The sequence below is a fragment of the Aulostomus chinensis genome, chromosome 17, assembly GCF_037954235.1.
Source record: "Aulostomus chinensis isolate RoL2024-O1b breed Wild chromosome 17, RoL_Achi_v1.0, whole genome shotgun sequence".
Classification (NCBI taxonomy): Eukaryota; Metazoa; Chordata; class Actinopteri; order Syngnathiformes; family Aulostomidae; genus Aulostomus; species Aulostomus chinensis.
Genome location: NC_141336.1, coordinates 11564385 through 11583352, shown reverse-complemented (window position 1 = coordinate 11583352; position 18968 = coordinate 11564385). Strand labels below are relative to the sequence as shown.

The following is an 18968-nucleotide window of genomic DNA, read 5'->3' as shown; positions in this document are numbered from 1 at the left end:
CAGGTTGGTAACATACTCAAAGTTTCAAATTACAAGACTATGTAGGTCCCATAATAATTATTTCCAAATGCTGAAAACCTCCTTGAATATGAACCAACAACTACAAAATGTCAAAATAACCCTTCATCAGTAACATATATTATGAAACTACAATAAAAATCATCTTGACATCTTGTTTTTTTTGTAAGAGTCACATTTACATCAAGTCTGATTTAGAGTGGCTCGGTGTCTTAGAGCGTCTAAGCTGTGCTGTGGTTGCTGTTTACATTGGTGTGAAGAGTGCCAAACTGCATGTATTTGACATAAGATGTTTCCCTACTTGAGGGCACAGAACACATAATAAACAACAGTGACATCCAGTAGGGAGAGGCGAATTTTAGGATGTAAACATACTTCTGTTGTAAATGACAGCTCAGTGCATTCCGAAAGGTCTCACAAAAATTCAGCGCATTTATGTGAACTCAATAATCCACGTTACTGCGCTAATCTGGTTTGACATGTTTGCATGCACTTTAATAATGCCATATCTGAAAAACAAATCCTTGGTTCACATGACAGTCACGTTCTCAACATGGCATCACTGACAGGATCTCAGTCTGCCATTAATGTGAGAGTCGTTAAGTATGGAAAGTAAGGCAACATTTCTATCCTACTTGAAGATATGTCGAGCCACACTGATTTCCAATGACAGTGAACACTTCTTGTAAAAACTACAGCTGTCGTTTTCAAGGATGCTTCTTTGAGTATGTAACCACTCCTGTATTTTATCCCATCAAGGAGGTTGTAAGGTGTTCATATTCATTTCTTTGAGCACGAAGTTTGTTTCCCTTTCGGTCAAAAAATGTGTTTTCCACTGCTACCCACCACGTTTGGAATTTAACATCTTCACATGCGCCGATTCAAAAGGATGAAAGAAATCGGATGAATTTCTATACGTGCACTGAATAAAAAGAAGATTGGGCAAATAAATGGGTGTGTTTCGCAGATTTCTCAGATAAAGGCCTTTATCTGATACAAAATATCAAACTCAGCTTTTTACACGACCACCTGAATAATCTGGTAACTCCAACAATCTGATAATGGTCGGCTTAGTAGCGTGCACATTTGTAAACGCGCTCATCGACCAAATATCTGTGCACAGCACTTGAAAAACTCACCTTAACATTTTGGATCCTCAGAAACTTATCTTCCACCTGAACTGCAAGCCTTCCTCCATCCGCGCTCTCCCTGTAGGGGAAAAGCTGCTTCAGTCAACAATGTAAACATGAATATTCGGAAGGAAGGACATGTGATGGATGCTGATAATCAGAATGCTGAAAACATGACTCCACTACAAAAGAGAATAACTCACAAAAAGGGATACTATCCTCATTGATAAAGACTTCAGTGTTGCTGAAATCTCATCATCTGTGTGGTTGACATATTGTTTGATGGCTTTTCCTAATTCTATGGAAACAAAGAACAACTTTCGAATTCCCACTGTTTTCATGTGTTTTTCAGTATTTGCAAAAATGTGACCCGATCCGGGGATCTGCACCACTGTTTTAATATACAATCTGTGCATGAGGTCAGGAGATATGTGAATGTCAGTATTGCCACCTCCCCTTGACACTACTGAGCTGATATCCCACCTCTAATATTGACATAAGTAAACATCAGCTATCAAACAAGATCAGTTGTGAAATATTAGCATCTCAGCAAAAAAGCTAATGCGGTGCATCCCCTCCGATAAATGTTTAACAATGCAAATGCAAAGTGGTCAGAGATTGATTCAACGGCCTACAGACAAATTCAAATCCGTTTAAAGCCCGTCTTTGCCGATGCAGATATAATTGAGAGCATGTCGAGGTAAATTTGACTCAAGGCCATCACATGACAGTCCTAACAAAGAATCTTTGCACAAGCTTGAGCGTGTGCATGTGATCCATGCACAAGAGTTGTAACCACTGACACCATTCAGAGCGATAAAATTAAAAACAGACCATCAGACTCTTTAGTCCTCTGGGCCATTTCCTCAAAATTCAGTGGACAGCTGTGTGTATGTGTGCGCTCCAGCAGCTGGACCGAGCACATCTGATGCAACACATGCGTAAATGAAGGCAATGGAGCTGAGCGTTTCGATTTCCAGGAGCGATAACAGGAACTAATTCTGCATGTAGCTCAAACCCTATGGTCAAGTTTAGGAGCAGAGTTGTTATCCTCAACTCCTCTTGTGCTACACCACGCAGACTTATTTTGCCAACCCCAACAGAGGCCCAACCTAAAACCACCAGCCTGAATCTCTCTCTCTCTCTCTCTCTCTCTCTCTTTCTCTCTCTCACTCTCACCTTCTTACTCTCTCTCTCCTTCTCTCTCCTTCTTACTCTCTCTCTCCTTCTCCCTCCTTCTTACTCTCTCTCTCTGCCTCACTAGTACAATATGTAGGAAAGGAGGTCTGGGGTGGAAAATAGTAAACCTCATAAAACGCATTTTGATACAAGCCCAAAAAGAGTAATTACATAGTTGGGCTATCATCTTTCTTGCGCATGTGACAGGCTGCCTGCATTCTCAGGGGGGGGCCCGCTGAACCCCACTGGCCAACTTAAACAAAGAGCAACACATTTTAACACCTAGTCAAATGAGGAATGCAGGAAACTAAGCTCATCTTAATTGTATCTATGCTACACAGCAGGCACGTATTCAAATATCTAGGTGGATCACATGAAATACATCCTCCAGTTTAAACAGGAAAGAGGACAGTAGGACTGATTTACATGATAGTGAACTTTAGGTATAAGATATTCTTTTGTCATGCCAAATAGCAGGAAGACTGGTTGAAAGCATCATTGTCCAGCCCTTCATAGCTTCAATAATGCTTTGTTATGGCCTTCATATTAAACAGCCCTGCAACACATCCTGCAGGAATTCAGTGTCATTCTACAGAATATGTGCAATATCCTTCAACCACCAAGCCTTTTATTATAGTGTAAAGACTTTTCAAGTGGAGTAAAGCCACTTCGTCAAATCTCTTTGTTACTACGATAGCAAAGCTATGAGGAATGGAAAACTTCTTCCCACAGTAGATCTTTATAGTACATCTTTTACAATACTATGATTAGACTACAAGGCCCACCAAAAATACAACAACACAAGTATATTTCAGTTTCATGCGATGGTGCTGCAATGAAAAACATAGTTTTAGAATAGGCTAACACATATAGAGCAGTAAGATGTGTCGGTTCTACTACTTCTATCATTAAACAAGCCAGTTACTTCTCTCAATTATCAATCCGTCTATGAGACAGAAAAAAAGTAAATTATTTTAAGAACAGGTAGCATCAAATTGTTTTGTCCAACCAACAGATCAAAAAATCCCTATTCTGGCTTTTTTTTTTTTTAAATCAACTTTTCAGAACAGTATTTAGCTGTGTGCTTCAACCAGATAACAAAAATAATCAGTTAACGAAATGGAGACAGACAGACAGACTGTTGGAGAAATGACTTTCCCAACTTTAGAACTCCGTCTATCAAAGCAATGAAAACTGGATGTTTGTCCTTGAATTCTTGTAATATACCACAATTTTTTTGATGAATTCAATACTTTATGTAATCTTCAGTGCAGTACATCATATAGAGACTACAACAACTTTGTGTACAACGTCGTTCATTTCCAATTAGAAAAACCATCAGTCCAATGACTGACGTGAAAGATACTGCAACCTTAGAGTCTGAGCAGGCACACACACACACACACACACACACACACACAGAGTAGTGAGTCAGACAAGACTACTGACAGTCACAGTTGTCACTCAGCACGCTACACAACACTTGTTCAGGCTACTGCACAGTTGGTAAGCTAAGTTAGCTAGCCCGTTAGCATGACGTACGTTTATGATTGACATGACATAAAGACACAATAAGTTTTAATACCAAAGGAAATAGGAAAGTGTGTTAAGGGGTATCATAACTCGTAAAAAACAGTTCAGTTACGAAATGAAAGGAGGAGGGGAGAATTCCACTCATCAATGCGTTTTTAAGTTGTGAAAAGTATTTTATAAAGCAAGATAGTCCTTAGCTAGCGGTGGATAAACTTACCTTGCGTTGAGAGGACGGACTCGAATAGCAACTTTGACGTTGGCCATGTTGTCTTTTCTTGACACAACTCAGCAGCCAATTCACTCGGAGCTGGTGTAAAGTGACTCGTCTTGTAGCATTATTACTCTGTTAAACCCAAGACTGGGACGAAAGTCTTCCCCTCCGCTGCTCAAGCCATATCTGCCGGCTAACCATGGGTCCAGCCTCCCGCCGCGACTCCCCAAGTCTCAACAGACACTTCCTGCTGCAGAGGGAGGATTCTCCTCAATACTCCTCCTACCATGCTGAATTCAAATCTTTCTTTTTCGATCCATGTGATCATTTAAATCCCCCAACTGTGTTCCAATAGTGTTGCATCGTGGCCCTTTAGGGAACATCAGCAACAAAAAACAAGGACTCGAGTTAAATAACAGCCAGGAGACATCAGTTAAAAAAATAAATCTAGGGGACATGTGCAGCAAAACGGAGGGGGAATGATCGAAAAAAATAGTCAGGAGACATGGGTCTAAAAGGAAGAGAGACAATTTCTGAGCACCATGGTTTGATGGTTTTAGCACAGGTCCCAAGCCAGCAATGACATTATTAGTGGAGCATTTTGGAAAATTAAACCGCTCGACTTTACTAATACCCTTATATCAGCAGGACACCGGAAAGATTCAACAAACCTGCAACATGGATGACACACTAAACCATAATACAGCTTTATTATTATCATTATTATTATTATAATGTCAACTTTGAGGCAAAATTAAAATATTTTCATGTAAAAGCAGCAAGGAATTACAGGGCTTTGTTCAACATGAACAGAAACGATCACAAATGCAGTCCCGCATTCATGCGATAAACATGAAATCACTAGTGGTGCCGGTGAAAGGCAGCATGTGAAAGTGCTACACTAAAATAGCAAACACATTTATTTCCTTTGCAAAGGGTTTAAAAAGTCAGAAGTTTCCAAGATTTTTTTGAGTTAATTTCTAGTCTATAGCAGTGTAACTTGAATTATGTCTTGTTTGGCAATAATTCAACTGTCATAATTAGGAATATAAAGTGTTTCTTAATGAGTAAGAGTGTTTAAATGACATTGAACATACTCATTTTTACCCCTGGATTGTACAAAGATGATGAAAGCGTATCAGACTGCTGAGCTTCTTCCTCCCCTTTCTAGTAATCAACAATGGCTTTGACCTTTTAAAATAATTGTTTTTTAGTTTGTTTGTTTTTTAACCCCAAATTTGAGAGTCCACCCAGGTTTGTTTGCAGGGTTATGAGTGATGTTGTGATCCATTAGCTAAGAACCCAGTCTGGTTGTCATTTATACTTCAGCAGAAACACATTAAACGCATGAAAGTTGTCAAATAAAACTTGCAAGAATCATGCAAAGCCTGCACTGAGGCACATGACAGAGAAGATTTGATGGGTTGTGCATACATGGCGACTCAAAAACAAGAAGTCACCTAGAAATGCCTTTGAAGATCACGAAACACTGTGGAGTGAGTGGGATTGTTGTCATGTTGCTCCCTCTACTGTCTGTTGTGAGACTTGCAGCATGTCCATTTGGCTTTGCAACTCCGCCAGCGGCAACGGGAGTTTAATACTCTGTGACTGTAGCTGGAATTTCTCCAACAGCTCCTAAAATGTTGCAGGTAGAAAAGAGAGGGAAGCAGTCAAAGGGATACAGTCATTGGAAAAAAAACAGAGAAGTAATCAAATCGTCTGAATGCAGGGAGCCCTCACTGCTGGCACAGCCTGGTTTGTTAGGTTCTTCCAGTGAGTTACAACCTCGTCTTCAGCCAAGACTCCTCTGTCAACCAGTCTTCTAACCAAGAACAGGTAGTTGTTCCACTAAAAAGTAGGAGAAGTTACAGAGAAACTGTCACATTACTGTACATTAGATCTATGTAGTAGAAAACTAATTAAAGCAACATCCTGCTGAGAGACATGTCACATGATGCACAGGTCAGCCCAACGGCTGTGGGGCGTAAGCGGTTTCAGGTGGACTTTCTAGAAAATATTACTTTTTGGGTGGGTCAAAAAGGAGGATATGAGCGTGTGTGTGTGTGTGTGTGTGTGTGTGTGTGTGTAAGAGAGAGTTCGTGAGTTTAGTCAGAGTATCAGTACCAAAGAAGGCGGTCAGAGCGAGACCTGCTGCAGGCTGTTCTCAAATGCTGTTCCGAGTCATACCTCCAAAAAAGTAATGCTGTTTGAGTCATATTTATCCCACAAAACTGTGAGCAGAGAGGAGCTACAAATGAGAGGGCAGTATATTTTCAGCATTTGTTACAGCAACAAAGTCGATCAGGTCACGGGAGTCTTACAAAAACCTAGACTCACACATCACTAAGAATTCTGGCAGAGGCAGACCAAGAGATTAGCAAAATAAATCTACAAAAATCCCACCAAACAACGACCAATGATGGACTCTTCTAATATGATGGTCCAACTAGCCGACCTCACCTCCGTGTCACTGGCCTTCAGCACAGCAGTGACAGTGAGTGGGGTGAAAAGGAGGTGGAGCGGGGTGGAGGAGCAGCAGTCCCTCTCCCACAGCTCAGCCAGCTGCTCCAGCAGCTCATGGACAGAAGGCTCTATCCCCAAACCAGGACCCACAATGACATCACCACCTCTGCTGCACCCCGACACCACCGGCAGCTCTGCAGACACTGAACACATTTACACAGGAACAGTGAGTCACATTTGTATGGTCAGTTTATATTTTCAACCCTAACCCTAATTTACAATGCGTAGTATGTGAGTCTGTGTATGCAAATAAATTAATAAATACATACATATATACACACACATCTATCCATATATATGTACACACATATATACACATGTATACATATATATATACACACACACACATACAATGTAAACCTAATCTTTCTCTGCCCTGACACTCACCAAGCTTGCAGGCCAGTAGGACAGTGGAGTTCAGCAGCATCTGCTCTGACACCACTGTGGAGTACTGGGTGTGGAGACAGAGGAACACTGTGGTCAACATTAAATCAAACATTGTGGCTCTTTGGTCTCACATCTGTGTCTCTTGTACCTTCCTGCAGGCCAGCGTTTCTCCAACGCTCTGTAGTAGCATCTGGAGCCTAGAGCCAGTTGGCAGCTCCTCATCAGTCCGGGGGCCAACTGCGATGCTCAACAAGTCCTTCACTCAAAAAAATCATTTCAGGCAGAAACTCATTAGCATTTCCTGGCAACAAATATATTAGACAAATTGTAGCATAGATGATAATTTAAAGTTCGACACAATAAAATACTGCTTGTAAAAACTACGCCATGTCTCCCTAAACATACCTTCATCATTATAAGGATGTCGGAGGGCAGTGAAGCACTATGGTCACAGTGTGGAGGACAGCACGTCACCCTCTCACCTCCTTGCTTTCTCTTGGAGGTGGCAGGCTGCCTCTGAGTGATAAGCTCGTCTACGGACCCCTCCCCATCCCCAGAGTCTGCAGCAGCAGGACTACCCAAACTCTTCATCACACGATCAAACCTGCTCTTCCATTCTCTCCTTATCAGGGCTGACAGGAAAGAAAACGGAAGGAATACTTTCAATCACAGCGCCGCAGTCTTCAAGCTAGAGTGGAGAAGTTGTTCAGCATATTAGGTTTTTTTTGTTGTTGTTTTTTTTTACAGTTTCTGTTAGTGGAAGAATAGAATTTTCATATTCTAATCAGCAACACACTACAGTAATCTAGCATCTTTGGATCACCCAAAAGTATTACACCGCATCATTGGTCTGAATGCTCAATGAAAGATTTTAATCATTAGAATAATTGTTTTCATGTTACTTTAAAAAAGCTAACAAAATCTTCTAATGTGGACATTTCCTGGTTATTAATTCTTAAAAAAAAGCATCAATGGTCATTTCTTATGTTTCCAAAAGAAAACAGGGTATTGACTGTGAAGGGGGGAAGTGATTGGAAAATATGCAAAAATAATATAAAATTGTGAAAGGATTGAAGAAAAAAAAATCCATCGAAATTTTTTTTTTTTTAATTGCGAATTTGCACCAAAAAATGAGCACAAAAAAAAACAAAAACTGCAGCATAGCATTGAAGACTTTAACAAAGCAATCCTTTGAGAAGTATGATTTGAAGAAAAGATAAAGACATCTCTTTGCACAGTTATATTCAGGAACTGGCAGGGTTTAGACCACCCCAGAGGAGGACAGCCTTTGGTTAACGTGTGAACTTGGTGAAAGTGAGAATGAAATTCACTTTTTGTTTTACTGTCCCCAGCATAAGAGGCCTTGAGGGACGCGTAATTGAGTACAATGTCTTTATTACTATTTATTTAAAGGGGGATTTTTATGAGCAACATGGAAGGGAACATTTTTTTAGGAGAAGATGTTTTTGGTTTTTGGTTCTGGAGAAACAGTACAGTATGTTGTTAGGACCAAGCTGTAAACATGCCTTATGATTTTTGCAACAAAGTTGAACTGTCATGAATTACATGCATATTATCGTTGCAACTGTCTTTTTTTTTTTTTTTTTTTTTGGTGTCTTGTAAATTTATAAAGTTTGGACATTTTAAGTGCAAAGCGTGAATAAAAGAACAAACCATTAGAGTGATTATCCATTCACTGATATTTTTGATGGTGGATCAGGGGTCTAGAACATGAAATGTTTGAACCGCTGCACAATGACAGCATAAAACAAATTCCATAAACTACTCCTAAAACACATAATACATCACAATCATAAACGGAATATTTGGGGAGAAGAAGATTAAATAAAAGCAAATGCAGAACGAGACTTTTTTTTTTTATAGCAGAGTGAAACATGCATGAACACAGATGTGGAGCTTCAGCCAGCTACCTGTAATGTTAGCAGAGAGCCAACTGCAGGCTTTCTCTGTGGCCAGATGCTTGGTGATGTTTTCAGATGTGGCCAGGACCTGCAGACACACACAGGATTGTGTTACCAGAAATAACATGCTCTTGATTTCTGTATTTTCTTACCTGCTTATCATGAGTGAAATGCAACCGGAAATTTCTTATGTTTTGCTCTTTTTCTGACGCGCAATCAGGAAATATTTTTGGAAGACATACAGCAGGGGAGGTTTCATCTGGGAGCAGAATTCGTATCGCCTCAGGACTCTTCTCACAGCAGAATCTGCAGATTACACGAAACAGAGACTATCAAATTAAAAGAAACACACTCGCAAAACTGAGACAAAATTAAAAAGAAATTCAAAAACCCAGAAGAGCAGGAGTTTAATTGACAATCAAATAGCTCTCTGGAAATGCTAGTGGAGGCCAAGGAAGCCTGGTACTAATGTACCATTAAACCCGCAGAATTGGACAAAGACAGGTTTGCTGGTCAGTTGTAAGAGAAGTTGCTGTACCTGGTAGCTCTCGCCAGGGCCTCCAAGCCTGCCTCACACAGCTGAGCACAGATCGAGTCGTTCAGCTTCGATGGATTCGATTTTAGTGACTCGAGTCCATCTCTGAGCATCTTCTCACCCCTCTCCACCAACTCACTCACTAATGTGGCCCTGCGAAGAATCCTCACATAAATATGATCACACGAGCACGAACATATATCTACTGATTAAAAGGTCCCTAAATTGACCATAAAGTTGCCATGAAGTCAAACAAATTAAACTAATTACTTTAAACATGGAAATGACTTTATATGTGAAACCCTATGATACCAACTTCATATGTTTGACAGCGTTGGATCCGACCCTCTCGGCCACAAACTCCACGGTGCGGCGCAAAGATGGCGGCTGATTATGGAAGAAGGCTTGTTCGAGGTCAACCTTTCCAAAGAGAAAATGATGATGATTAAATTCAGTGATGCCACTCGAAATGTCTACTTATTACATTTTCTGTTGACTCACTTGGAATTTCTGCTGTGACCTGTTGGTACTCGGTGTATCTCTGGGCTCAGCAGACGTGGGAGTGATCTTACGAATTATCCCTCCACTTTTAGCAGTACTTCCAGAGACAAATGAAGCTAAGAGCTTACGGAATTCACCTGGAGTGACAACAAAATAAACTGATGCATACCCCAAATACCGACATTAGAGCCTAATAGCCCTAAACAGAATCAACATTTTCTAGATATGCGAGTGCCTATTATATTGTTTTACCTCATATGAGGAAAGCTATAACAATACAAGAGAATATAAAAGTAAAATTGGGCCACGAAAAAATTAATAGATTTCCATTCACCAAGAAATGGACAGCATGTATAGAGGAGCTGCTGATCCACCAGGGGAATGGAGTCCTGAAAAAAAATAAAAGAAAATCAGCGTATTCAAAAAGCAGACAAACAAACATAAAAATTGCAATTTTATGAAAGCATGTATATCAAAAAAATTAGGGCTCTGAAATTAATCAAATTCAATCAAAATCAACAATATAGCCAACAGCACTTTGGAATATGCTGGGAAGAGGCAATATTTGTTAAATGTGTCAAAACAGAATTTTGAATAAAATATTGTGGTGCTACAGACATGTCCTGCCAACACATAGTTTTCAACAGACTTGACATCTTTCTTTGATACGCATACACACAGAAATCAAACCATTATCATGTTACTTAATGAAAATTGACAATTTCCTCTAGACGTAACAAAACATATTGCAGTAGCAGTAGCAGTAAAATTAATCACATTCATACATCTTGAATCATGCAGCCCCAGGGAGAGTACTTCACCTACAAGCCCTGCAGCACCGATGTCACTTTCCTCCAACGTGGCCACTTCAGTAAATTCACCGGTGAAGAAAATGTCCTCGGGAATCACTGGGATCTGGAAAACACAACACGTTCAGATATAACTGTTATATAACAATAGAAATAGCAGGATTCTCAGAGAAAATAGACAGAAGTGTGCTTTCCGGGTAGATTAAAACCAGCTGCTGCTCAAAATATACCACAATATATGAGCTGTGGTACCTGGAAGAGCCAACCCAGTACAGACACCATCAGCAGTTTGTTCAAGTAGCAGGTTTCTCCACACCTGCCAAGCAGCATCCTCCTAGAAGCACACAAGTCATGAATCACAAACCTTAACAAGAGATAAAACATTCATGAAAAGGATCAACAGATTGTTTGAGCTTTCGTATCTCACCCACGGAAAGAAGATTGATTCATATCTCAGCACAAGATAGAATTCTACTCAACCACAACTTTCATGAAACTTTGCAGCAACAGAGCCAACACAACAATCATGATGCTGCTGATTGTTTACACAAACACATCCATGACAAATGTAACAGACATGGCTACACCATGAGACAGGTTCAACTTGAGCGTTCTGCATTGTCTTTGGCAGAACCTCAAGCTTTAAAAAGAACGGTAATGTAACAGAGCAATGTCAGAATATAACTTTTACCCACCACAATAATAAGAATCAATGAGAGAATGCACTTTAAAACACAACTAAAATTATATCCCAGTAATCATCAATAGCCTACTAATATATAGCAGCTTACTAAAAGGTTACAAAAGGTAGAGATGGTTAAAATTTTTGTTGTAGTGGTGGTATCGTTTGTGTGTCTGTAAAAATATACACATGGAATATATGTGTGTATGTATGTATATATACACATATATATGTGTGTATATGTATGTACATATACACACATATATACATTTAAACATATAAACACAATGTGTATATGTATGTGTATTACACATACACATATATACACACATATTTACATAAAAACACAAATATATAAACATATACATCTATGTACACACAGGTATGTATGTCTATATATGTATGTATGTATGTATGTATGTATCGACAGACAGACAGACAGACAGATAGATAGATAGACAGATAGATAGATAGATACATGATAGATAGATAGATAGATCATAGATAGATAGATAGATAGACAGATAGATAGATACATGATAGATAGATAGATAGATAGATAGATAGACAGATAGATAGATAGATAGATAGACAGATAGATGGATGGATAGATACATGATAGATAGATAGATAGATAGATAGACAGATAGATAGATAGATAGATAGACAGATAGATAGATATAGATACATGATAGATAGATAGACAGACAGACAGACAGACAGATAGATAGACAGATAGATAGACAGATAGATAGATAGATAGATACATGATAGATAGATAGATAGATAGACAGATAGATAGATAGACAGATAGACAGACAGACAGACAGACAGACAGACAGATAGATAGATAGATAGATAGATAGATAGATAGATAGATAGATAGATAGATAGATAGATAGATAGATAGATAGACAGATAGATAGATAGATAGATACATGATAGATAGATGGATAGATGGACAGACAGACAGATACACACATACACACTGTATACAAATTCATCGCAGTAAATACACTGGATACAGTGCTATTGAATGTGAATAATTTGTGACTGGGATAACAACCCTTGATAACAGCTACTAGGAATCCTAATAAATGTACCAATAGTAGCTGTCTGAATAAAAGTAGCTTTATCTTACATATCCCTGAGTTTGCATACTTTAAACGTTTAAGATTTGTCATGGAAATATTCTCAGTTTTTTTTAATTTACAGTAGGCAAGATTTAATTTTATGCTTCACTGAAAAAAAAAAGTATACAATTTACAATGAATTAAATTAGTCCCTTTCCACATTTATTCTAACAAAATAAATGTTTATTCTAACAGAATAAATGTGCTGAAATGGAGCAATACCTGTACAGGAGAAGTAGAGTGCCTAACGCAACCCTGTAGCAGAGCAGCAGAGGACCAACAAAGTCCAGCATGGACAGGAACTCAACGAGCCAGGGTACAGTTAAGATAGTTCGCTTTCTCCTCATACTGTTTCTCAACACAGCACACACATCCAGCACTGGAACACTCTGCACAGCAAGAGAACATGTGACATCATATATCATCTAATCCATGTACAGTCCATAGTTTAAAAAAAAAGTTTGCTTTTCTCACCTTGCTTCGCAGAGCTATGGAGGCCTCCTGTATCTCCCTGGATGGTCTCTCAGATGTTTGGTAAGGCAGAAAGGAGATGAAGCCCAAAAACTTTGCCAGAAGACGAGCAAGGAGGAGCACTGAGGCAAACCGCTGCTTCTCATCCTGGTGAGGAATACAACAATTGGGGGGTTGCAGATGAGACATTTCTGGAAATTCTTAACCTATGCAACCTGAAATCTACAAGAGAATTTTTTTTTTTTTAAATGAACAGAATTGTAAAACTACTTTGATCAAAATTAATACAAGACTGAAAAGTACCTGCTGCTCCATGTCCCCGTCTCCCTCCTCTTCTGGCTCCCTAATGGAAGCAGGAGGGCTCCGGATGGACACCTCGTCCAGCTGAAGGAGCTGCTGACATAAGCTGTCTTGCAGGTGCTGGTTGAGCTGACAGCTGGTACACAGTAGGAGACACATGTTAGATCACAGTCGGATAAAAAGGCACAGTTCAAATATACACAGTGAAGCTTTCACCAGGTTCTCCAGGAAATTGTTTGATTGGGTTCGATTACAACATCTGCCACATAAAAAAACAACCTGGCATCCAGCAAACTGCAGTTATCATCAATGCAAATTTGAGCCACTGTTCTGTTCACTTGGGCGCAACATTATGCAACATTTGTAGCTTAATATAAAAGTTTAAACATATTTTTTTACTCTTGATTAAGGATGAATTACACTTATTTAATTCATCTTTTGTCAGAAAGAGGAAGGTTGGAAGCTAGGAAAAGAGAAAGCCAAAATACAAGACCCTTACCCTCTGCTCAGTCAGTGTAATATTAATCGTATTTTGATCACTCCAAAGCATGTAACAGTGGAACCAAGTCTTTTCATCTCATGTGAAGCAATGTTTCTGTTCCTCTCTGTCAAAGTTTTGTTCACAAAATAAACGTTTGCACTTCAAATCATGTTACAATAGTGCGGTACTTTGCAAATCTCTGATTGACAGATCTGAGTGCACCAGGATCTGCTATTTTACCATTTGATGTCAGCATTATAATGTGACCTTAGCTCTGATACAATCTTACCAACTAGCTGTCTGCAGAAAGTCCCTGAAGAACTCTTGGTGACCAGAGAAGGATGGAGGAGGGCAAGGCCCAACAACTCCATAAGGCTGAATAAGACGCTCCTCCAGACGCTTGAGACGCCCCAAGCTGTCGGCTCCCACAATGCCCAGCAGGTCAGCATCAGGGGTATCTCCAGGAGAGCTGTTTACACGGGGGCCTTTACACATCTAAAGAAAATTACAGATGATTGTGACAACTGTTGCAATAAGACTACAAGTGCCTTCATTATACATTTATATGTGTATGAGGCACTGTCTACCTGAACAAGCTGCTTCAGGAACAGGCGGGCAAAATGTGAATGGTTTCCTGCAGAGGTAAGTTGGCTCATCATTCCTCTAAAGAAATGAAAACAAGAAAATGCATAAAGCAGAACCCGTTCAAGTTAGGTCAGACAAGGAAATCATTATATATCAAGTTTGAATTTCAAATAAACAACTTGTGCGAGCACTGTACTGAGCTTGCCTGATTCTGTTCCCAAGAGCAGCATCAAAGTTCCAGCCTGGTTCCTTGTGAAAGTCCTCCCATTCTCGCAGCACCTCATAAAAGATGTCTCTGGGAAATCATGATGAAAATATTAGTTACTGATGCAACGTGGTTCCATTGACGATGTGAAATCGTGTGGCTACTTGTGTTAAGGATATTATACCTTTGTTTTTTAAAAGTGTGGAAGGCTCTGTCACTGCTGAAGTTGGACCGATTATCAGTAGCAGGCTCAAATGGTACCGAGTGAATGAAAGTGGAAACTGATGGAGAGAGCTGGGAAGAGGTAAGGTACACAAAAAAAGACAATAATTTTTAGGTTTATGAAAATTACAGAAGAATTATGAACATGTTTACTGAGGAATTAAAGGAACTACTAATGACGCTAAAAGCAAAAAGAAGTGGAAGGTACAGTATATTCATCATAAAAGCATGACACAATGAACCATTTAATTATTTTTAATAAAATCTGGTGTAAAATGAACGCTTTTAAATAATAATGTTCAATGTCCCCCATTTAAAACATGAATACAGATTTGTGATACCTTGGCTGTGCTTCTGTCATGTGCCTGAGTCAAACGATCCCTGAGTTCTGGAGAGAAAGATGCCACCCTCTCATTCTCTGCCAGCAGACGTAAGGTACACTTGTCCAAATGTGCTACCAACCTGAAAACACATTTGTATGAAGTGATTCGATCCGGGTGAAGGTACTAAGCAAATCTCCTTGCTGGAGAATAAGAGGAGATATAACAAAAAAAAATCTCTGAAACAAGGGGGAGACTCACTGAAACTGATTCTCCAGAACCCTCACAGCAAAATACACACAGTTGTGTACTTGTCTTAGGTAGCATCGCTCCAGGACATCTAAAAATCAAAAAAGGACAGGCGATGAATTTTCCAGTTCAATTAGAACTATAATGATTAATGTTTAATCAACATATGGGATAAATCCATTTACCTGAATTTATCGAGCACAAACTTTCCTGTTCATCCTCATGACTATGAGCAGACCGAGATGTCAGCAACTGTATCACAAAGAAAAGCTCCAGGAAAATGTTTGGCACGAGGTTTTCTGAAAGACATTCAAACATTTTTCATTATGTTTAAAAGATTTTTTTTAAATCAGCAGGAAACACTTCATCACTCACTTTATTGGATTCACTCTTTTAGGATTTATTGTGTATAAATTTGTCTTCAAAAGTAACATCAAAATTCACTCCCCTATAATCCTAAATAATCATCATTGCTTCTTTACAGCATCTTATGGTCATTTACCAGAAATGCAGGTACAGTACAGCTCTGCAAGAAGATCCAGATCTGTGGCGAATGTGACTTTGGATGGTTCAGGACAAGGTGTCTGTAGGTCTGGCGTAACCTTAGATTCCGTTCTAAACCCTGACTTGGTAGGGGTACAAGGGTCCAGAGAGGACGGCAGAGGAGAGCAGGCCTGCTGGGCACGCTTCGTCCTAAGAATCAATCAAGGAATAATTATAAAACAAAAGGGATCGAGTGAAGTGAAGAGCAAGTGAGGCTGCACTCAGAGCAGAAAAACTAAATCATGAGATTAAATAGAGATATTGTCACAAACCCTTTCCACCAAAGTAGCAAACAACCTTCATGACAATAATCAAATCATTCTACATGTATACACACCTTTCCCTCTTTAGTAGCTCCCTCTCTTCTATCAGGCTCAGAGGACTTCCCACTGTCATGGGTCTCTCAGGGCCCTCAGCTCCCAGCGGGGGACTAGGAGCATTGGTGAAAGGGGTTGAGGTGAAGCAGGTCTTTGGTTTTGAGTGTGGGCGCTCTGCACTGACTGGTGTTGGATTGATTCTTCTAGATGGTTTGGTCCCCCTAAATAATAATAGAAACTGTTAAGGCAAATCTGAAAATAGATAAAATCAGAGGTGAGTAATGTTTAAAATAGTTTTTTGTGGACTCACACTGGTGAAATGGGTGAAGACCCAACAGGGGGAAAGTCTTCCAAGTTGGTGAAATTGAGCTGACCCACAGATGAAGGTGAAACCTGCTCACTGATCCCACTGTATCCTCCTCGGCCTAATCTACGTCCCCCACCCTCATCATTGTGATGTCCTCCACGTCCCCCTCCATGTCTCCATTGTCCGCTTGCTGCCATGCCACCACCACTCCTCCTGCGACCTTTTTGAGACTGGACGTTGGGGCTGTGTTGAAATTCAGGAGAAACCATGTAGTCTGCCAGACTGATCCTCTGGCCAGACCGGCGATCGGAGCCTGAAGGTCTAGAGGCTGGGCTCCATCCTGTAGAAAAGGACGGGCTGCTGGATGAAGTGAGCCCACTAACACAGTGAGAGCCTGGCTGACTAGAAGCATCCCAATCAGTTCCAGGGGACACAGAGGGTGCAGGAGAAAACAGCTGTACACGGCTGGTACTCCGGGAACCAGCTCCACCACCAGCAGACTTGCAGCCTCTCTTTTCATGGAACCCCTGCGTCTGCGCAGCAGGTCTGGGGCGGCTGGGGGTCTTAGCAGGCGTAGCAGGGCCATGAGTTAGAGCTTGACTGGTCTGTTCTCTCAGAAAGTTTAAAAGAAAGGGGACAAATTCTTGTTTGTGAACTGTCACCTCAGGTTCCCTAAAAGCCACCCTGTCACCCTCCTGATGGAAAGAGACACACAACAGTTAAACAAAACAAAGAAATCCAACAACTTTAGTGAAATTATGCTGAATTATTCATAATTTATGTTAGAAAGATGGCCCATATTCTTTTCCAAATATTTGACGACTGAACTGACTTTTATCAACAATACCAGACCCATAGGGCTGGGCCATATAGACACAATCAAATATCTAAATACTTCCTCAGAAATGCCTCAATAACAGTATTGTGACAATATTTGGGGGCTGGCTATTGATACTTTGTCAAAACATTATTTAACACAATGAGATTTCTGATAAATAATAATTAGTTATGTGAATATAATATCTCACTGGGCAAAGCCAAATATTAGAAGAAGGCTAAAAAAATTACCACGTTTAACAGTGATGCTCACTTTAAATAAGGAAACAGCATAACATCACGATATAACATTTCCAAAACTCTATAACAATATCTAGACTTACATCCAAGATATGACATTGATTTACTGCAGCACCTCAACACATCCATCAATTTTTTATCCCTCATCCTGTTAAGGGTCGCGGTGGGGGGGCCTGAAACCTATTCCAACAGCTTTCGGGCGTGAGGTGAGGTTCACCCTGGACAGGTCACCAGTCCATCGCAGGGCCATCACATATAGACAGACAACCATTCACACTCACAGCCACGCCTACGGTCAATTTAGAGTATCAATCAGCCTCGTCCCCTCTTGATGTCTTTGGACTGTGGGAGGAAGCTGGAGTTCCAGAGAGAACCCACACAGGCACAGGGAGAACATGCAGACTCCACACAGAAAGATCCCGTGCTCGAGCAGAGGCTCGAGGAACTTTCTTGCTGTAAGGCGACAGCGGTAACCACTGCTCCACCAGCTCTAACCTAACAGTCCAATTACGTTAGATAGCCTGTTGACATTTTAGCAGCTACACCAAGCTAACTTTGCGCTGGCTAATATTTGCTGAGCTGTATGGCCTTCTAAATATAGTAATGTAATCAGGGCTCAAGCAAGTTGAGTGAAGTGTTTTATCAATCAAAACAAACATCTGGTGGTGACAAAATTGACAACGAAGCGTCGCGTCTGTGGTCCATCCAGCCTACACCCACAGTGCTTTGCTAGCTCGCTAGCTAAAAGTTTTGTTTACAATCTGTTGTGAGCTATGTCATCACATATGAAACGCTATACAAACCACAAGAACATTTCAGGTGCCTACTGCCACGGCTTGTAATTATTTCCAACGCACCTCCGCCTTTTTTAGCCAGTCCAAGACTTTGTTAACATTCACTTTCTTCACCAGGAGGGATTCCAAAAGAGCCGCCATTCCGAATAGTGACTGCGCGGCTGAAGGACTGAGAGGAGGGAGGCGGGGTCACTGACTACGCACGCGCACATTGCCAATGACGCTTAGAACCACGTTGCTAGTTAATAGCAGATGACAACATACAAATTGGGAGATGAAATCGGATTTAGATCGAATGCCATTTGTCGAAAAATTGAGGAAAATAAGCAGAGACAGTCTTTTTTCCTTTTTTTTTAGATGATTTAGCTTTATTTTAAAGGAAATTGACTTTAATTAATTGCCTCCTCTAATGCACACAAAGTGCTGGGACATTCTTGTCATATTTATAATAAAAGTGAAAGGTTTTTTCACTTTGTGGAAATAACAGTACTTTCCTATGGTCTTCTATGTTAAATAGGCCTTTCCCTTTTTGAT

At 40.2% G+C, this 18968-nt stretch overlaps 2 protein-coding genes across 4 annotated transcripts in view; both read right to left on the bottom strand.

The window, feature by feature from the left end:
- The window catches only part of stard9 (StAR-related lipid transfer (START) domain containing 9), a 42854-nt gene extending 38558 nt beyond the window's left edge, over nt 1–4296 (bottom strand). For both annotated transcript variants that reach the window (XM_086182359.1, XM_086182360.1), the window contains exons 1-2: nt 4078–4296; nt 1158–1227 (exon numbers count right to left, since the gene is read on the bottom strand). In XM_086182359.1, coding sequence (XP_086038485.1) covers nt 1158–1227; nt 4078–4124 — 117 coding nt within the window. In that variant the 5' untranslated portion in view covers nt 4125–4296. The remainder of the gene's footprint in view (nt 1–1157; nt 1228–4077) is intronic.
- A 475-nt stretch (nt 4297–4771) lies between these two features.
- Nucleotides 4772–18623, bottom strand: cdan1 (codanin 1). Of its 2 annotated transcripts, none has more exons than XM_086183070.1 (28): nt 18498–18623; nt 16567–17258; nt 16277–16477; nt 15899–16089; nt 15582–15695; nt 15409–15487; nt 15169–15289; nt 14790–14899; nt 14606–14695; nt 14403–14478; nt 14105–14310; nt 13338–13470; nt 13038–13181; nt 12786–12952; nt 11001–11082; nt 10765–10854; nt 10274–10328; nt 9940–10076; nt 9755–9858; nt 9442–9591; nt 9056–9209; nt 8913–8991; nt 7387–7613; nt 7130–7237; nt 6982–7045; nt 6532–6737; nt 5812–5919; nt 4772–5706 (listed from the first exon to the last, which is right to left on the bottom strand). In XM_086183070.1, the coding sequence occupies exons 1-28, from the start codon at nt 18573–18575 to the stop codon at nt 5584–5586; spliced, it is 4089 nt and encodes a 1362-aa protein (XP_086039196.1). In that variant the 5' UTR covers nt 18576–18623; the 3' UTR covers nt 4772–5583. The 2 variants fall into 2 exon arrangements, with proteins under 2 accessions (XP_086039196.1, XP_086039197.1); XM_086183071.1 differs by having other exon boundaries at nt 9146–9209.
- Nucleotides 18624–18968: the final 345 nt, after the last annotated feature.